Source organism: Silurus meridionalis, chromosome 9 (assembly GCF_014805685.1).
Source record: "Silurus meridionalis isolate SWU-2019-XX chromosome 9, ASM1480568v1, whole genome shotgun sequence".
Taxonomy (NCBI): domain Eukaryota; kingdom Metazoa; phylum Chordata; class Actinopteri; order Siluriformes; family Siluridae; genus Silurus; species Silurus meridionalis.
In genome coordinates this window covers 10,508,847-10,530,554 of record NC_060892.1, presented here as the reverse complement: position 1 = coordinate 10,530,554, position 21,708 = coordinate 10,508,847, and the positions used below count along the sequence as shown (strand labels likewise).

The window sequence follows — 21,708 nt, the reverse complement described above, 5'->3', positions numbered from 1 at the left end:
CCAGTTATGTTGTTTTTTTTGGAGCCTGGTCAGTATCAACATCGACAGCTGATTGGATGGATGGATGGATGGATGGATGGATGGATGGATGGATGGAAGGATGGATGGATGGATGGATGGATGGATGGATGGATGGATAGATAGATAGATAGATAGATAGATAGATAGATAGATAGATAGATAGATAGATAGATAGATAGATAGATAGATAGATAGATAGATCTAGCTATTAGTCTTTTATTCATTTGTTTGCTTGATTAAAATCAACCAGAATTTTACTACACTGTTGGGTGACACCACTCATGAATTAATTTATACCAGTACAATGTTTTGTGTGGCAAAAAGAATAATTGATTAATAAAGTATATGTTCTTTCTTTATTTTTCTTTCAAAAATTATACATTTATACATTTTTGTTTTGTTAAATGTTGCATTTTCGACCACGTACTGCAGTAATGGTGTGTTGTTTTCGTTTCTTCTTATTTACTGCATTGGTTGAGCATAAAGTAATTTAAATTTAGTCTCTGACTATTATTTTCACCTTTACAGTATTCTGTTCAATAAATATCACAACAATCATTTTGAGCTTTTTTTTTCTTCCAACAGTAATATAAATCTGCAATATGTTGCTTTTTAAGAACAACAAACTTTCAAATAACAGCATTTCAATACAATGAAAAAGTATTTATTTTTCAAAATGTAATAAAAAGGCCCAGAGTTACTCAATATTTATAATCTCAGGATTTAATGGGCATGGCCTCTCCCAACCTGGACAGTTGAAATGCTTTTCTGCTCAGCATGACTGCAAATGGTGATTATTTTACCTACAATAAACTTCTAGTTGGCTTAAACCAGAGTGGTCATCTTCCTTTGATCTCTCTCATCAACAGAGTGTTTCAGCCTTCAGTCCCACACGAAATGTTGTTTTTCACACAACAATCCCAGGAGATTAGCAGTTTCTGAAATACTCAAACCAGCCCATCTGGCACCAACATCCATGCCCCTGGTTAAAGTCACAGAGATCACGCTTTTTTTTTCCCGTTCAGGTTTTTTATTTGTACATTATCTAAAGCTCTTAAGCTGTATTTGCATGATTTTAGGCATTGTGCCAAACAACTACATGAATGCGCAGATGTGCAGGTGTTCCTAATAAAGTGAATATCTTTCTGAGTTAAATATCAGTGCTTTAAATATAATGAATTGCTACTATAAAATCGATAACTTACAAAACCGCACCACAGAATCAACAACGCTATGGAATAAAAGCATTTTCTACACTTTAATGCTCTGACTGATTAGTATGTTTATACTATTATGCCATTTAAACCAAAAAAAGGCTAGCTGAGCATGCTGGGATGTGATTTGAAAAAAAAAGAGAAATATGCAAAATGGATGTGTGAATGCACATCTCTGTTTTGCGTAGCCTGGGCAAGGGCTGTGATAAACGAGGCTTGTAGTGGCTCCATTAAATCAAGTGGCCAGTCGCTGCATGCCAGCAAGGAGTGTGTGGGAGAGTCCTGATGTAGCATGGAAATAAAAAAGTATTTCTCACTCCCTCTAGCACTCTCGCCGGCCACTGCCACATCTCCTGTGACAGCCGTGACAACACACCATGATGATCACAGAAATTGCCTATTATAGATGACAGTTCCGCTACAGCCCCCACGTTTTTTAATGCAGTGTACAGGTGGCGTCAACACGCTTTAGGAACCTCTGCGCTCAAGACATAAGCATTCACACGTGCGCTGATTATTAATTGTTTTCTACTTGCCATTGTTTATGATTTCAAATTTCCGAAAAACTCAAATGTTTTTTGTGTTTCATCAAATCTCCCAGTCCTATAGTTAGTTACCACAGCAACAACCACGGAAATAAAATCGGAATGGAGTCGACTTGAGAATCTTACCTAGAGGCTGTGAGCAAATTAGCCATTCTGCGTTCTGTAATGTTAGCCACAGTCTTAGCGAGGGGTGGAAGTATTTTTGCATCGAGTGAAAAGGGTGCGAAAAAAATTAATTTCCTGACAAACCTCGTTCTCGGCATCTGTCACACCGGAGTAAATCTCTGAAGGGTGGTGTTGAGCTGTCTGCATATCATCACGCCCATCATTATCAAAGCATGTGCGCATTACACTGCTCTAAATCATGTTTAATGGTGTTGTGGCAGTGGAGATCGGGCCATTTTGCAGTCATTAAATTGATTTACTGCGCTTCCTTTGAGCAGCCAGTAATGACCGCTCATCTCCGCCACGCAACACACCCCGATCTCCATTTCACGCACACTTAGGATAAAGAGGACAACCTTGACACCTTCCCCAAGACTGGTTCCCAGCATCCCCTACACTTGTGTATTGAGGTCAGATGCTAGAATATCCTTCAGCAGATCAGCACTGAAGAACTAGGTATTGTTAGAAAACATGTTCATGTTAGTGAAAAGAGAACATTTATATTGGCTTCACAAGACTATAATGACGGCCTGTAGAGAATACAGCATATTTCATTTTCTAGGCAGGTCGAAAGCATTTATTAATGCTCGCATTTCATTGAGCTCCTTTGTAAGCCCAGGACTCTAGGTGAGTCTGGGAGAACTATTAAAAGCTCCATTGATTGATTTGACTTGTGATCTGTAGCACAGAGACAAACACACATCTGAGACTAAAGGGAAGGGAAAAACAAAGTCTTCATGCAGCCGAACATTAAATAGACTGGTTTTTGAAGGCAGAGTGAGGTTATCGCTAGAAGGCTGAGGATTTTATAGCTAATAAAAAAATCTACTGATGTTTTAAATGAGGGAAATTCAGGTAATTATGTGAGACATTAAGGAAGTTGTACATCCAAGCATAGAGAGGGTTTAGTTTGATTTAATATAAGCATATAACAGTCTGGGTTGAGCAGATAGGAAAGGTTTGGCAACCCAAATTGTCACTCTTTACAACCACGGTAAGCCTAAAGTATCACAATGTAAAAAAAAATTTAGTTGAAGACTGTAAAAAGAGATGATGAAATGAAAGTCTAATGTGACATGGGTCAGCCATAATAACTGAATTTACACTATTTGATAGCAGGCATGCTATTTCTTCTTGCACTCCTGACAAGCTACTTCAGCCGATTTTGTATACCTGACCGGTGCCCTTGCGAACTGTTTTTATTGCCATTTTGGAGCACTTTTCTTACTTCACTAGATATTCTCACAATGTGTTTTGACTGCAGAAAAGCAGACAGAATCAAAATCAAGAAAGAAGAGGCTCTGTCTTATATCCACCTGCAGCTAAGTGAGGCACTTATCTTTTCAAAATTGCAAAATGGAGAGGTACAACACCAAAGAGAAAGCTGTATTTATCCGGTGACGCTGATGTGCCGAATGCAAAACTGCTTCTTTATCCGCCGTGCTGCCAGTTTATTTCTGACTCTTTCTTCTTGCCCATCTGTTGATGAAACTATATGTCATGTTAGCCTCAAAAGCAAACATCTCTGTGAGCAGCTTGCTGTGTTCTGCGTGCATTGTACCGGCAGCTGACACTAAGCCACTCTTAGGCGGGAAACGCTTTAGTTAACTGGTGAGTGCAAAATAGCCTGCGGCGTATTTGCAGTTCTATAGTGAAGAGTTGGCTAACCTCGCATGACAGCAGTGATATGATGCGGAAGGCTGGTGAGGACAGTAAAAACATCCCTATAGTATTTAACCCTAGCATGATTCTTATCATTAAAGTTTAGCTACACGGTTTCACCCTTAGCCCAAATGCAGTCATGTTTAGTATCTGAGGTTTGCTTTTTAGTTTTGGACTGGATTTAAAGGACTACTGTATAATTTACCAAGCAAGTCGAAAATCAACACACACATTTCTTCCAAAGGCACAGTTTGACTGCTTTACACTATACATGAGTAATTTCATAAAATTGCAGAGCAAAAAATATACTACAAAACAGAGCCTTTCAGCTTTGGGAAACACCACATCAGCCAATCAATTTACACTTACCAAGACTACTAAAAAAGTACTTATTTTTTGCTAAATTAAAATATTTGGTGTGGGTCTGTTTTCTTGTTCATTTAATAGTCTTTCATCATAGTTTCAGCATCAAAAGTCTTTTATCTCCTTTTCTTTTCAAAGGACGGCTAAGCAGCCGAATGAGGCAAGCACTGAATGCTAACTAGTTGTGTAGTATTTTTTTTTACAATAAATAAACTTGCAATTTAGTGACAATGGCTACAAATTACAAAAATGAAATAAGATACTATCCACAACTGCAACTCCAAGCATTTTTAATTGGCATCAGTACATTGAAGTTTGAGATTTTACAGTGATTGCTGATTGGTTACGAGATTTTAGACCTTCAAGAGTTCACGCAGTCATTGTAAAGTAACGCTACATGTCCAGGCAGCACAAAGGAACACAGCTTCATGATAAAACTCGACATATAAAAAGCATGTTGTGTAATAAGTATTTACCTTTGGTCCTATTAAAAAACATTGCATTTGAATCTGCTATGAATGGCCATAAATATATGGTTTCTCAGGTGGGCACAGAAAAAATTTCACTTTAAATGAATAAGCAACACGATATTTCAATTAAATATTTAATCATTTGATTTGGTAAAATATTTCACAAAGATGGACGAATAACAGACACAAGCATTTTATTGCCATATTTGAATGACATTTTAGAGAAAGTCAGGCTTTCATGTAGTCTTAAAGCAATCGCTTGTGGAAACACTTTTAGAAACATCATTAATGAGTTTATTAAATGTACTTTGGTGAAGTAGATGGTTTTCCATAAAAAAAGAATCTTCAAGATTAATTTTGTGATATTTGTGTCATATAAACCATTATGAAATGCTAAACTTCTATAAGTAGTTAAAGCATACTAGATTAGTGATTGGGCTCGAGTTCAATTATCATCATTAACAAGGTGCCAAGGTCTTAAAATGAGGCCCATAATTGGTCAGTCAGTTGTATCTTAAAAAGCACAAACCAAATCGGTTAAAGTAAATATCTGTGTTGCATACTTGTTAGCTATATTATACTTGCAGCACTAGTACAAAACTAAAAAAAATACTCTGGAAACACCAAACATGTCTTGGCTGATCGAGGACATTTACACAAAATTTGTATGAGTTTCAATCCAGAACTGTTATTTTTAATACATGTCTGAGCTAGTGTAGGCAGCTCACAAATAGACTTTCAACATCCTACTCAATTCTCTATCCCATGCCTATAATGATACATTGCACACTGCACATGAGATCCCTTAAAAACAAGCAAAAAAAATACATGAAAAATAATGGTCTCATTGGGTCAAGAGACACATCATGGGGCACCCTTTCACCCACTTATATTAACATAGAAGAGCAACATCTATCCAGTGCTGAAAAACCATCTCACAGTTCCTAATGTGCTAGCCGTGGGTCACTACTATATAATTTCTGCTTCTACAGTTATTGGACAAAAAAGCTCTGCTCCCCGTGACTGCAATATTACTCCAGGCATGAGATATTATCCAGTCTCAGTTCTGCTAGCTATAAAGGAAACTCTCATGTCTCTTTATGACCACAACTTCAAAATCATGCAATGATCAAGAAATGGGATTGAATTAAAGAGAAGAAACAGGGCCAAAGAATTGGATTTGATCAAAAACATCAGCCCACACCAGGCCTATGAGGAAGTCGTAGCCTGAAGCTCCTTGAAGAAGAAGAAGAATAAAAGCCGACCCTGGTAATGGTAGAATGAATTATATGGAAAGCACTCCAGCAAAATGTCCCATATGGGAGGAAATCATTGTAATATACTACAGGGATTGTGCATTAAGCTAATTAGCCTGTGTCCTGTTTGAATGTGTTTTTTATTTTTTTATTTTTTTTATGTTCTCTCTGGACCTCCTCTGAACATGATGTTTAGTTGTTCTCCAGAATCATGCTTATTAGCCCAGAGGAACAAAGGTCAGATTCCAAAATACATTTTATGACATGAAGAAAATACATAAAAAGCTAAAAACCTTTTATTTCTATTTAAACAAATGAAAACTAACAAAGACTAAACTAGAAGGGAAAAAAAAACAGATATCATTATAACAAACAGTATGAAATTTAGGAATGTTTGTTTTTAAAGGTTAGGGGCAAATTGGAAGGAAATTAATTTTCTGCCATAATTACACTAGCTCAATACCTCTTGTTAACATTGTTAAAGCAAATTCCTTTTTGTAAATATATATTTGCTGTTGCTGATTAAATTTGTCTCAAATGTGTTTGTTAAAATACTTATTAAAAACAAGTTACATTAAATTCACAGGGGTTGACACATTGAAGACAAATCAGAAATTGAAAGATTTTTTTATTTTTATAAATTAGAACGTTGTTAAAAATTGGGAAAAGTTAAGTACCTGTTACAAAGTAAAACCTGTAAGATCTGCATAGTCCTGATGTCCAGTGATTGACAAAGTACACAATGATAACATTCTCTTTTGGTTGTGGGAATTGTGATTTGAAATGTTCAAAAAACTTGAAAATGTCCAGTTTGCTTAACGTTGCTGGAATGTAATTTTAAGGTTTGCGTAACATTTCTGCAATGTTCTTTCCACTTAAAATTTAATACAAAATTGCAACGTTCTATGAACATTGTTTTGGAACATTCCAAAAACGTTTAAATGTCCAGTTTGCTTAACGTTGCTGGAATGTTATTTAAACATTAGCATAACATTGCTGCAATGTTCTTTCCACTTACATTACAATGTACTTGAGTAAAAGTACAAATTTCCGGCTGATATATTCCTCCTGTACAAGTTAAAGAGCTCTTTTTGCTTTTTTAATTGAGTAAGAGTACTTACTTTTAAATGTACTTAAATATCAAAAGTAATGATCTATGAGAACAGTATGGCAATATAAATACATTTTTAAAATAGCAAAGAAAAAATACTTTGCTACAGTCCACCACTGCTGTTGTCTAGCTAGCTATACCTATTAAGCCTCCAATATTTTCTTTGTTCCAATAGTGGTCCTTATTATAAATATAAGGTTTGGAGGTAAGCGTCCTAGATTTAATAATATATATATTTCAATTGCTAATGCTATTTTATGTAAAAGGAGATGTAGTAAAGATGCTGATTCAAACATTACAGCATTTTGGAGTGAAACATCCTTGTTTAACAATCATGTCTTCAAAGTGCGTTGGAGTGATGTGGATTGCTGAAAAGTAGAGTGAGTGTTGCAAACCTGAAGTTGTTTATATTTTAAAATACAGCTCATCCTGAAGTGTTCTACTGCTCTAACACTGCAACAATTTGCCCCAGATTTTTTTTAAATCTATTTTTTGTAAGTCTTACATTATGTAGAGGCTGCCATGCCATTGTCTTTGAATAAGCTGTTTATAAGAACTAAAAAAGCTGAATAATGCTGTTTTCGAATTGACACTGTCTGACCAGATGTGAGAATTGAACAGCTATCAAAAGTGTTTCAACTAGGAATTTTTTTCTTCATACCCAAGACCTCTAATATATACCGAGCAAAATAAGCTAAATATATTTAACATTAGATAAATAATAAAGTAAATGTTCAGGCAAAAATATATGAATGCTATGCTGCATTTTTAACAAGAACACCTTTTCCTGTAATTAGCCTTCCAAGAATAATCTTAGTAATCATATTGTTATTGATAAGCATGGCCACCTTTTTTCCTCTGTAGTCCGAGGATGCAGATACAAGCTGCTATTATAATCAAAGCCACAGGCACTCAGCATAAGAGAATTAAAGCAGCAGCACATTTATTAAAATGGCAGACATTAGACAGCAGCCATCTTTGAATAGCAGGTAAATCAATCGTATGTAAAGCTGCATAAAACCCTGCAGCGATTTAATTGCAATCTGGGGGTCTAACCAGGAAGAAGTAGAAAGAAAAAACATCCACACAAAACTGTGTACACACTGTGATTATCTTTGGCACCTAGGAATAGGCTGTGATCAAACTCCAGTTGCCCAAAAACAAGGCCCCAGAGCGCCTGAGACAGGCACAAATCGGCTTCATACAGCCTTGGGTAATGACTGCCTAAGACCTCCAGCTGATGTAAGGAGAAAAAACAGGACAAGTGGGTCTATTATTGGTGTGAGGGGATGCTGAAAAAGGCCCTATATTAACGTCACAGTCTGAACACCGCCTCCTTTACGGCTCTTCAACCTTGTCAATCATGATGAAGTGCAGTATAATGAGGCTTTCCACTTAAAACACAAAAAAAGTGCTCATATACTGCAGCTTGAACAGGAATGCATTGCAACTTGTGCAACAATGGTATCTGATGGGTTCAAAAAAAATAAAAATGTAAGGAAAATAACCATGAAACTCATGGCATGCAGTATTTTTTTAAACCCAGAAAAAAGGTGACTGAAAAACTTTGCTAAGTAAAAGACACACAACAACTGCAGCTTTGCTCATGATTTCTTTCATATTGTCTTACTTTTTTTAAGATTTTAATTTTTATATAAGACTTGATATGCAATTAAGATTATTAACAGTGAACAGTTAAAAACAATAGCAAATGCTCTTAGACAATGATTGTTGTAAAAGACCTCGAGCTTCACAGATCATATGGAGATTCGCCCACTCATAAAAAGACATATGTATTCGATCTTCAGTCTTATTTCAAGCAGGTGTTCAACGTGATTTTTTTTTTTTTAGATTATTCTCATATAATTCACGCCTCACATTTTCTTTAAAAGCACTTTTGGGACATAATTGTTTTGATTGCAGTTTAGCCTAAATCTCTGCCTCAGAGAGTCTATACCCACTGTGCACTTATCTAACTATAAGCTTCAGAATCTTGAAAGTTTTAATCTGATTGAATCTTCTCTTTTGTCCTGGGAAAACAACTTTTGAACACTGCGGCCCTATGAGCTTTTCAAAACAAGATAGAGCCACACAATATCTTGCCTGTGAAAGCTATTTGAAGCTCTTGTGCGTGAACAAGGTGTGTTTGCCAATGGGCTCTTTGGTGGTCAGTTGTTTGCAGTGTGTGCTCAATGTCCTCCTTTTTGTAAATACAGGTAGTTCTTAGACACATGTAGAGACAGAAATGAACAGACTCTGTAGCCACAGTCTGAATGAATAGACTAATTGCACATGATCTGTCTACATTAAAACAAAATTGTTTAAGACAGAATAATTCTGGAAATTTTAATTTCAAATTTGAAGCACGTTTCCACCCACTAGTCAATTTAATGTCTTATGCATACGACACATCCCGATTTACCCTCCTATCCATTTCATGTACATGAAAAGCTCTGTAATTTATTCAGGTGTTATGATAAACAACAGATCTTCATGAGCCTGTGAAAGGAGGACTATCTAAAATCTGAGAAAGAGTTATCCAAGATCCAAGAAATGTAAACATGGATAGCAGGAAAAAAGTCACGTCCCAAATTAGGGCCATAATCAACTAGCAAAACAAAACTGTTTTCTAGTTACACTTATAGGCAATTATGCCAACTCTAGGTTTTTATTTATTCTTTTTTAGTACTTAAACAGTTCAGAATAAACTGCAATCAGATTTAATTAAAAATTCATTCATAAATAAAACTGAGCCAAGTTTCCATCTTGATTAAATATGCAAATCATTAATTTATACAAACAGAGCGCTAAAAAGATCAGCAGACCAGCCAAATTAATTAAAATGCATCTCATGTGCTTGAGTATGGACATGAAATAACGGTATAATAACTTATGATATCCATAAGATCAGCCCAGGTGTATGATTCAACTGCCAAAAAAAAGGTTTTCACCCAGGTTAGTGGTTTATGGAGCTTCTTTAATGCAAATGTAACTATTGTTGAAAGGAAGCATGCACATGATGGATATATATATATATATATATATATATATATATATATATATATATATATATATATATATATATATATATAAATTATATGTTGATACCAAAGCATATTATCTACATGTTTACCTTAATTTAAGGTTTCTCTAGCATGAGCTGGGCTGTCAGCATTGTGTTTTTATTGTTATTGCTTACCAGTGGTGAACAGTAACGACGTAAATGTAATTCGTTACTGTACTTAAGAAGGTTTTTTTCACGTATCTGTACTTTACTCAAGTATTTCTATTCTGGAAGACTTTTACTTTAACTTCATTACATATTAAAGTAAAATTTTTTTACTTTTTACTCAACTACATTTAGCAAAATCAGTCATTCCTTTTTATTTATGAGCGGATAAAAACTTAACTGGTCAATCACGCAGCAAGCCACCAATCAGGGTAGAGCGCACGCTCTGTTTTAAACTTGTTTTGATTACTGCTAGGCAGTGGCGGATTTAGGCGACATGGGCAGTCGCCCAGGAAGGCATTATTTCGTGGGTGTTGGTGGGGTGTCCACGGAAAAAAAAGATCATTGTATTTTTTCTTTCTTTTTTTTTTTTTTTTTGCTGCTCATTTGCACAATTATATATGTCACAGTCAATGAACCTGGCCACCTGGCCACTGCCCGGTTCCCTCACTCATACACAGAAAGAAGAGATGGGGGTTGAGTGACGTCACAAATCTAAATTAAAACTGTGGATGACAAAAAAAAGGTCTAAATCCTCAGGAGCCCAATTCAGAAAAAAGAAGAGGAAAGAAGTAGTTATAACTTATTGATTTGGTTACCTTTAATTGAGGTGGTGTCATAAAGGTTTTCTGTGATTGTACTGAATAGGTCCTGAACTGAGTTCAGTAAGGAGAATCTCCAGTGCAGCTTAAAAGGCTAATTTAAACAACATATATTATAAGGATATAGATGTTGTATGTATCGTATGGCTACAATTAGAATTGTATGGTTCGTGGTTCTGAGAGTTTGATAACTTGTGCACAATGATATGTGAATTTAATTGTGCAATAAATGCTTTTAGGGTGATATTTATACATGAAAGGGAGCTTAGAACTTAATCCAAATTTGTGAACTTTTCTAAGAAAACATGTTTTTTTTAGCTTTTCAAAGCAAAAACTAATCAATGGGGGAGACGTTGGATCATGGCATAGTTCACCCAGGGTGTCATTCAAGCTAGAACCGTCATTGCCGGTTGCCGGTGTCTACTGCACAACATACAGTTCAGCGTGAGTTAAACAGCAAGCAGAACATTTTGAGAGTAATAAATGATGGAAGAAACTCCATCCAACTGAAGTTGTTGAAAAGGAGGTTTTGGGCTCATGATAATTTATTAGATATCAATCAGTGTTTAACTCATTAATATCATTCTATTAATAGATTGTTGTATTAAGAATAACATTAGAGTCTTTTTTTTATATAAACTGAGTAGATTAAGCAAGAGTTTTGTGATAAAGATTATCAATAGGAACAATATAGCCATTATAAATTGGAGTACTTGGATACTTAAGTACATTTGAAGGCAAATACTTTTGTACTTTTACTCAAGTGTAAGTTTAACAGTAGCACTTTTACTGAAGTAATATTTTACCTACTGTATCTCTATTTTTACTCAAGTACATGCTTTGTGTACATCCACCACTGCTGCATACACTCTAGCTTGTACACCACTATAGGCATTAGTATAGGGTATAGTGATTTAGTTTATTTAACAGCAAAAAATTTTTTCAATATTACACTCAAAGACATTATATGTTTAATTCTACAGATTAAAGATCAAAGTAATAAATGTAATTTGTGAACACTCACATTACAATTGTAATTAACCATACTCAAGATGTCGGAAAGTATCCCCTGTCTTTTACATTTCAGCATTTCCCCTCATACTATACAAGTTATTCGTTTGGTCATTTAATGAATTTAAGATAAAAATACTAAGATGATCTGGACAGTGGATAATCCAGGATTAAGTCTGCCAACCAGTGGTAAGTGGTAGCTCAGTGGTTAACATCAAATCAGAAGGTTGTGAGTTCAGACCCAGCACCACCAAGCTGCCACATCTGGGCCCATAAACAATGCCCTTTAACCTCAACTGCTCAATGTAAATATCTGTGGATAAGGATGTCTGCCAAATGCCATAATTGTAATCCAGGCATGTCACAACAATCTTTCAAACAGTGGTTCTAGATTAAAAACACACCACAATTCCATGTATAATTCTGAGGTCTGAATAAGGCCAGAGATTTTTTTTTTTCTTCAGCAAATCTATATCTCCAGCAGCCAGTCAGCAATCACATGGGTGCAAGCTGTGATATTACCACAAGGTCTAAGGTAAACTTAAGGAAATTGGGTGCATGGAATGCATCTGCCTTCACCATAAGGCCAACCAATTCAAGGCCGTGCCACATGGTAGATTTAAAAAACGAAGACCGAACACAATCTAAATTTCAAATAAATACACCTCCTCTGAAATATTAATAAAGACTGGAAAGAGAAATCACTGGCAAGTTAGATTTCTGAGCTTTATTTGAAATGAAAGATAACCTATGTCCTAAAGCCAGCCTGTCTTTAAGCCATTTAACATACCATGCCTACTAGAGCCCCTTTTAAAGGAGGACAATAAATGGCCTTTTAAGACATAACAAGGAGCTGATTTGGTTTAGTGCAAATAAAATAAACAGAGTTTCTCTTACCTTTCATGCCGTACTTGTTGCGTCTTCCATACTTGTTGATCAGCACAAACATCACGATGAGAAACACGCAGCCAAAAGCGGCCAAACCAACGGCTATAGACATCTACAGGAACAGAGGGAGCAGTGGAGCGGGTAATTAAGAACAGCATGGCGTTAACGCAGAGCAGAATATAGAAAATGCTCGGGGTGTAAGGAAAGAAAGCTTAACCGTGCTGAGCTGTAAATAAATGTTACACATAAATGTAACACATGTCTCACCCCGAACGAGTCCTCATCTGGCCTGTTCACATCGTTCCCAGGTGTTGGGTCTCCTAAGAAATTTTTTTTTAAAAGCAGAATCTTAAATGGTGTCAAGAAACAATATGCAAGTGAAATCTGGCTTTGTGCTTTTGGTAAAGCCTTCATTATAGAGCAAGGAAAATGTCATGGTATTAAGGTGAATAATTTTATGCACATGTGACATTAAGTGAACTCACAGGCAGCTGTGGAAATGAATACGAGCGCCTGATTTATTAAAGAGTACAATGCGATCACAAGTTGGCTCAAGAGAAGTGCATTTTGTAGTCTGGTGAGTTCAGCACTGGAGATCAAAGGGTAATTCCAAGCTAATTAATTGTCCAATAATGGAATAGGCGCCATGGGTTAAAGTGATATCAATGCAGCCTTAACAGGAAGTGGAGGCCTTCCTCCTTTGGGCTTAAACTATTTGTTCGATTTCACTCTTCTTTCTATATTTTGCGAGGCGCCAGTCTTAAGCAGCTTTTAATAAGCAGGGACTGAATAGTTTCAGGGCATATCAGCATCCCCTGTATAGGTGGACAGATGACAGGACAGAGACTATTTTACTATTAACTGTTACCTTCGTTATTGGTCATTTGTGGCATTTCTGATTTAGGCAGATTTTTTCGGATTTGAAAAAAAAAGCCATAGCAACACATTAGGGGGAACTGAGTAGCAGGTTAATGGCTCTCATTTAGCGTATAAAGCATCATTATACTGATCATTAAATATATTTTAAAGAGAATTACGAGGGTCAAACAAAGTTTTAAAAAAATTCTGAAAATGTTCAGTGCCAAAGAAACACTCACCATACTCAATAATTCCTTTTATGGCACAGAAAGAGAAAGAGACAAAAAAACATGTTAAATGTGATAAACGTATTTGTAAAGATAAATAATCTATTTATTCCACTTAGTATCTGATCAACTACCCACTTTCAGTGACAAAAGTACCACATCAACATGAGACTGATTTTCGAAAAATAAAGCGTACCATCCTCCTCCAAAAATGGCGGTGCCTCCAGGAAATGTCCGAAGACAGTTTTGGTGACTGAGCCCAGTGAATTGGTAGCCACCAGCGTGTAGTTTCCATTATCATGATGTGTAGGGTTTTCAAAAGTCAGGCAGCCTTCGAGGTAGTCCTGATAAATCTCCATCTCAGTGTGGATGTACAGAGCTTGGACCTCACGGCCTTTGTAAAACCACTGTAGCATGGGATGAGGGAAACCTCGCACAGTGAATTCGATACAAGTGTGATGTCTGCGTTCAGGCTCCTCCAACTTTATAATCACTGGGGGAACTGATGGACAAAGAGGAGAATAAATGGGTTAGCACAGATTTCCTTTAGATCAGAGTTGATTCTACTAAAATTATAGGTCCAGCTACACAGGTCATGCCGAGCCTGGAGCCGATCCCAGGGAACATGGGGTACAAAGCAGGGGATATTTTGGATGGGCTGTGTACCCTATTATTGTGCACAATCTCACACACATATTCACAGACTATAAATAATTTGGACATGTCAGTTGGCCTATAATGCATTTCTTTGGATTTTGAGAAGAATCTAGAAATTGTATTCTATTTTGTCATTTAACTACATAAACTATTGAATATTTTTAAATGCTAAAACAGACTAAAGTGCAAAAGAAAGAAATTTGCTTTATACCTGCCACAAGTACTTTACAGCAAAGTAATATTCTTTTTACACATAAACCAGCAATGTTAGGAAGCTGGGCTCAGAGCACAGGGTCAGCAATATTACAGCACCCCTGTAACACAGAAGGTTAACGGGCTAGCTCAAGGGTCCTAATTGCAGCAGCGTGGCAAAACTGGGGTTTCAAACTCCGACCTTCCAATCAGTAATGCAGAGCATTAACCAATGAGCTACCACCTCCCCAAAATATGTCATAGCAATAATTCTTCTGGGTTCTTTGAAAAAAGCAGACACACTAAATGTCACAGTGGGTAAATTGAATTGCATTAGACATATTTTGGCTGGAAATTATTACATCATCTGATTGAAAAACCAATCACATTTTAGCATTCTAATGATTGCTCTACCAGGTAAATGAAGAGGGTTTTTTTTTTTCTGAAACTGACTTACATTTATCTCTGACTTACATTTATTTTTGTATTCTTTCGCAATGTTTCCTTCTCTATTATAATCTTGTTTGGGAAGGGAATCATGTTAATGCGTCAACATATTTCAAGATTAATCTGCTGTAATATGTCTGCAAATTAATGGTGTGTACACAAATCAGATGTGACGCTAGAATTTCTCTACAAGTTTTTGTGATTGTGTGTGTGTGTGTGTGTGTGTGTATATATATATATATATATATATATATATATATATATATATATATATATATATATATATATATATATATATATATATATATATATATAATGTATTGCCAGCTTCTTAAATATAGTGTATTGGAGTATGCATGATTTTAACTGCAAGAGATGAGTTGAGGCAAGACAGAAAAGGACACGGAGATCATAGCCATTACTGGATAGTAAAAAAAAAGCTATCAAGGCTTAAAAGAGTAATAAAATCCACCTTGTATTAAACCTTTCAACGTTTTATCAGTCTAGTAAAAGAAAAGCTTTTTTCGGCTGACTATGTGCCGCTGAACAATGCAAAATTAGGTCTCCAATGGAAAACGGTTGTCAAATTTTGGAATGCAATCTCGCTGCCGCAAAATATACATTACTGCTCATTTTTTAGATTAAGGCAGCGTGTGATCCAGAATCAAAATGAGAGAGCATCATAACTGTCAGTCGATCGCACTTGCCCTCAACTGAATTGATTCGATGTTTTCTTCTTCAGGGGCTTAAACTGATAGGCTAATGATTGATGCATGCCTCCCTTTGTGCTGGGAGCTGCCCAACACCAACCAAATGATGCTCGGCTTAGGGATTTGAAATCAGCATGCTGCAGCATTCCTCACTCACTTTACACGCCCTCTCAACTATATAGGGGGTGTTATTTACAGAGTCCTGCTGAAGCTCCCAAACACACAGAGAGAGATCCATTTACCTCCCCCAAATCTACAATAGCTGCAGTATCCTTTTTATGGATTTTTTATAGCACAGCTCATCTCAGCTAAAAAGAAAATCTCTGGTTGTTGAGTAGCAGTAAGTGCTGCTCAACTCAGTAAGGCAGACTTGCAGTAGAATGTTCAAGGTGAACTAAAGTGGCTGTTTACAGGAGAGAAAATAATCAAGATTATACCATAGGTGTAGATTCCTTGACCTATTATCAGAAAAATAGTGGATGGGTGGGAGGCAGAAAAAAAGAAAATTGTGGTGCAATTCATAGTATGCAATGGTCATTGTAAAATAAATTACTAGAGCCAGATTCTAAATAAAATAAGTAATGATGTAGTCAATTTGTATACTCAAGGTTGTTTTGTGTGTGTGTGTGTGTGTGTGTGTGTGTGTGTGTGTGTGTGTGTGTGTGTGTGTGTAACTAAAAGCACAAACACTCTGAAAAAAAATGGTAATTTGGGGTAAAATAGCACAGGATCTATACAAATAGATTAACTTAGAAACTTGCTGCCTAGTGATTTACTGCTGCCTGAAAGTCACTTCATGAAGACAAAAGGCAAAGCATTATCAAAATTATAGCTCAGTATCTCAAAATTATGAAATATTATAGTGTTGAAGTCAATTTCAGATTAGATATATACATATTTGCACCCACAATGCCAACAGCTATGCACGCTAAGCATATTGGCCAGGCCTAGCACAAACTATTTCGGAACGTGCCCCTAGGACATACGTAGACACGCACACACCTTGCGAAATGTAAACAGCTGTAACCCATAATAGAACTATAACTCATACTAATGCAATATTCAATATTGCTTACACATACTGTCTTTTTTCTAGTCTTTTCTTTTTTGTGTAGTGGATTTATCCACCATCTTAGCAACCTACCACGAATGGAAGTAACTAGAAATACCTACAGATACTCTACATTTCAGTAAATGTCTGTAATTAGCCAAAGATGTTCAGAATCTCTTACACAGTAAACTTACAAGCCCACAGAAGCATTTTAAAAAAGACGGGAAACATGAACTTATTGGAAAGATGTCCACGTTTAAGCCAACAAAGTTTAATCGATTATTTCAGACAGACTTATTCTGTTAAACTGAGTCTTTTCTAAATTACTTTATCCCTCCTCAGCCCTAGACAGCCTCTCTGGTTGTCCCACCACAATGATGGGGCTGCCAACACTATTTAAAGAGAACTTGTGAAACAGATTTCATATCCTATTCAGAACAGTTTTTCGACAACTTGTCAACTTTAATTTACATTCTACTTGACAGCACTTATGCAGACATATGGTAAGTTTCAGTATGTTTCAGAACAGGGCACATATTGCTATTGAGGGCCATTAGGAGAGGCAAAACCTGTACTGTCCGTGTGCCATCATTTACAGTTATATCATGTAGGAATTGACATACTTTGCCAGGGGTGTATTCCAATTTAGCATTCACAGTTCATGTGATTGGTTCTGGATGCAGCCATGAACAGGATCAAGTGGTTACTAAAGAGAATGAATATATGGAATTGCAGTATTACGGGGCCCATCAGGTGTATCATAGTTTGTATCATAGTGATGCCTCAAAAGAGCCCTGATTTCTGGCCTGTAAAGATAATTCGCTTTTTCACTGTCAATCGGAGATTATCACAAGAATATGACAAGAGTAAGATTATAACTTGATAACCGTATGGAGTCCATTGGAGAATTCAGCATTAGCACTTGACACCTGATATGCTTATCTGCTTATGTGCTCAGAGGAGCAGCAGGTTGAAAAGATGCAGTTGTTCAGGTGAAAAGGTCTAGTTGGCCAGCGATTGCAGATATTGCTAACACGTACACAAAACATAATAAAGTAAAAAAAGCGCATGAGAACTACAGTTGGCTTTTCCAATCAAAGTCGAAATGAAAAGATGTACTGGTTTTTTTGTGTGTGTTTTTTCCTTAATTGAAAGGGTTACAGATTTTTCACCTTATCATGTATAGTAACCACATCATGAATTCAGTAGAGCATAAAAAAGAGAAATCATGATCAAGTATCAGGCGTTTAAGTGTGTGCCAAATAGTTTGCCCCACATCATTCTTAATATGTCATTAATGAGATCTTGAGGAATAATGTATTGCTGAGCCCTAATAGTTTCATTGTCTTGCTATTGATATATAGACATAACTGCTTAAGATAATTCCTAATTACAGACACACCAATACCTTTGGGCGTTGAAGCTGCTGCATGTCATGTAATCGCACACTTCAGTCACTCATATCTTGCACTGTCATTCTACAATCATTTCTTAACAAGGAAAGCAATAGCACTCTGCATTGTGTTGTCACAGCTAAACATCCCGAGCGCGCCTTCTTGGGTCGGAGCTGTCATTTCGTTTTACCGTCAACGTCGTTCATCGGGGTGGCGATTAAACTAAATGGCCTCCTCCATGCAGAGGCTTAAATTCATGTGCTATTTATTAAACATAATGTCTCCTGAGCGGCACACTCCCCCTTTAGTGCCTGAAATGTGGTGGTGAGACGTACTGGCTCTTATGGAAAATACTGCCAGACTGGACACTTTGTAGGGTCAAATCCGGGGCTCAGTTCTCCAGCACAAAGTACAAAGTGTTGCTGAAAGCTCACTACCTATAATGGAGTATTTCCCAAAATAAAACATCTATTTCTGTAATTAAATTCTAACTGGTGTCTTTCTTTTCACCTTCCCTGCCAACTACATGTTTCTGCTTACACTTACATAAAAGCTTCAGGGTGCTTTCTTGCTAATTGGCTTATCAGTTAATTTGCCATCATGTCACCATTTTTTTACTTTTTGATTGAACATTCCGAGATTTTATATGAGTTTTATATATAAATCTATCTAAAGTACTGCATGTTCTCACATGTAGATTTTATCTGGGTTCTCCAGTTTCCTTACACCTCTGGAAAGCATGCTACTTGGTAAATTGGATAGTCTATGTGTGAATGGGTGATTGAATGCTGTTGGATGGGCTGGTGTCAAATTCCAAGTGTAATCAAATTTTTAGAGAATAGAATCTGAATTCACCAGAATTCTGAGCAGGATAAAGTGGTTATTAACAATGAATGGTTCCAGTATACTTAATTTATCATATATTTTGCACAAAATCAGAACAGGAATGATTTTTCTTTGTTTAACAACTACTGGTGGCACAAAGCAACGGACATATTCAAAGATTTACTTTTACATTGATGGAATTTGGCCCTTTTCCAGAGTGGCTTACAAAGGTTCTTTGAAGTCTCCAGCAATACATTCATTCTAATTCTGGTCCATTAAAACATAGACTAAGAATATCATGAGTCTAAAACTCTGTTGGTAGAAAAAATTGAATATTTAGGTTTTAATTAATTTTTCTCTTTTTTTTTTAAGGAAAAGTGCTAATTTATGTATGTCTATAGGAGTTGTATGAAGACTGCTAGTGACTAATCTGTTTGGACATCAGGAAATTTGTTTCACCACCTAGGTGACAGAACAGAAGGAAGTCTGGAAGCATGCCTTCCTTGTATCCTGAGAGATGTTGGGGCCAGTCAAGCAGTGGTTGTTGTTCAGAGGGTGCATAATTCATTAAGGGGTGAGTTAACATCTTTTATATAATATTTTATATATCGTACCAAACGTTCAATGCAATGGCAAATATTGAATAATTATGTTTACAATAAAAGCACCAAATTAAGCACTTAAATAATGACTTCCTTCATTTCAATGCAAAAGTGATCAGACACCAAGTAGTAATTTAACGATGATGTCATCATCTTTTTTTTTTATGTGGCACAGTTCATCTAATCTTGATTTCTACATTATGGGGCAGGTTTAAAAAATAATCTGGAAATCTCCTGTGCTTTTTGTTTGCAAATTTGGCTCCAATCCAACACCAGACATCTGAAAATTGGGGAGCTGTTAATGGCTGAGCTTTGAGATGGTTGGTAATGGTAATTTCTTTGCCATTACCTTAATTCAAGCAATTTACATGAGTGCCATTAAATAAAAAGATGTAAGCAGCACACAGATTTGGATAAAAAAAAAAAAAGCAAACTGTAGCCAACAAACAGTGGGAAAAGGAAAAAAGACAAATTCATATACAATTGCAGCAAACTGAGTAGAACAGCCATTGCTAATCATCATTCGTTCATTCATTAACCGCTTTGTCCTAGTCAGGGTTGCAATAGACCTAGTCCCTATTTTGGGTGTGCACTTTGGATACAATGCCAGTCCATGGCAACACATACACAATTCTGAACAATTATGAGTATTTAAAAAAATATGTGCTTTGAGGTGAAAGGAAATCAGAGAACATAGAACAGTAATGCAAGCTCAGGATCAAACTGGGGAACCTCGATCTTATCCAGTGTTTCATACACATACAGGTGCTGCACTATTGCTATCCACTAAAATAAGACAATGTGTCTATGCATTAGCCAATGGTATAAACTTAAAACAATAACATCTTTACTTCACACTAGTCATTTACGCTGCACTGTAAAACATGTGTCTATCATTTTGTTCTTTTGCTTTTATTGTACTCTGTTGCATTGTTTGCACAGTTACATGTAGTACTGTATGTGGGCCTGCTTATGTTTTATTTGGGGCAGTGTTGTTTTATGCCATTTGAATTGACTTAACCTAAATAAACTGCATTATTTAGTGAATGGCTTACACAAAACATGCCATGTTACTCTAATCACACATTTCTACATCTACATACAGTTGTAAATAGAATACGGTATGTACCACCAGTATTTAATTTTGCCAGCAAATCAATTGCATGGGGTATAGGGAAAAATCTTCTTCTTCTATAAACCATTATGCTTTACTTATTGCAAGTGACCCATTTAAATACATTTTACAGTAAATTAATAAAGCAAAGTATGGATAGCTATTTTTTTCAAATAGTTTGTTTCCTATGAGCAGCTACACATTGGCCCATCTCATAAACCAGTGACTTGGTTATTAGTTTGCTGGTGGAAATGTAACAAGGTCCATAGTTTGCTGTTTTCTTAATCCCTCTATTGGTGGAAATGTTTTTATGATGTCTGTATTTAGCACAATTTCCCTGAACAAAAGCAAACTAGTAAAAAAAAAAAATATATATATATATATATATATATATATATATATATATATATATATATATATATATACACATTTCACTGTTACTGTTTGAACCTTACACTTTATCCTGACACATTTTTTATCTCCTTCTCAGACATCTTTCTTTTGCTTTCTAATCAGAGTATTTACAATGACTACTGTTATCAGTTTGCGGTGTCGAATCTTTTTTTTTTTATTATTAAGTTAAGCCCATAATATCATCACAGTCATCATTGCACCAATGCACCTACCAGTCCTAAGCCTGGATTACAGTTACAGACTGTTCGCTAAAGATTTTCCTCAGAGCTCAGATGACTCAATGGTCTCCTAATGCATGTAATTACACAGCTGCCTGTCACAACAACGGACTCCTGTGAATTTGTATGATGTGTGTACGAAAAAAATCTCATCTCAATCCCATGAATTAAATTGCTCTAAATCCAAATTTCTACACTGCAGACTGATAACAGTAGTTACTGCAAACACACTGGATTAAAAAGTAAACGAAAGCTATGCAAGAAGACGATTCTGGGAAAAGTTATGGAAAGGCAATAAACAAACACATTAAAGCATTTACCAAGGTAATGTTCTGGCAGCTACACAATATTTGCTTTTAAGCAGTGGTTTATTGCAGGCAGCCTCTTTGAATTTTAAGAGTTTGTGCTATTATGTAGTGCAATTTCATGCTGTCTATTCTTTTGATTGTAAATAGTGGAAAT

General features: G+C 36.1%; 1 protein-coding gene across 1 annotated transcript in view; it reads right to left on the bottom strand.

Moving 5' to 3' along the window:
- ntrk3b (neurotrophic tyrosine kinase, receptor, type 3b) overlaps positions 1–21,708 on the bottom strand; it is a 137,512-nt gene that overhangs the window by 46,004 nt on the left and 69,800 nt on the right. The window contains exons 8-11 of the mRNA XM_046858434.1: positions 13,819–14,124; positions 13,635–13,649; positions 12,805–12,857; positions 12,547–12,649 (exon numbers count right to left, since the gene is read on the bottom strand). Coding sequence (XP_046714390.1) covers positions 12,547–12,649; positions 12,805–12,857; positions 13,635–13,649; positions 13,819–14,124 — 477 coding nt within the window. The remainder of the gene's footprint in view (positions 1–12,546; positions 12,650–12,804; positions 12,858–13,634; positions 13,650–13,818; positions 14,125–21,708) is intronic.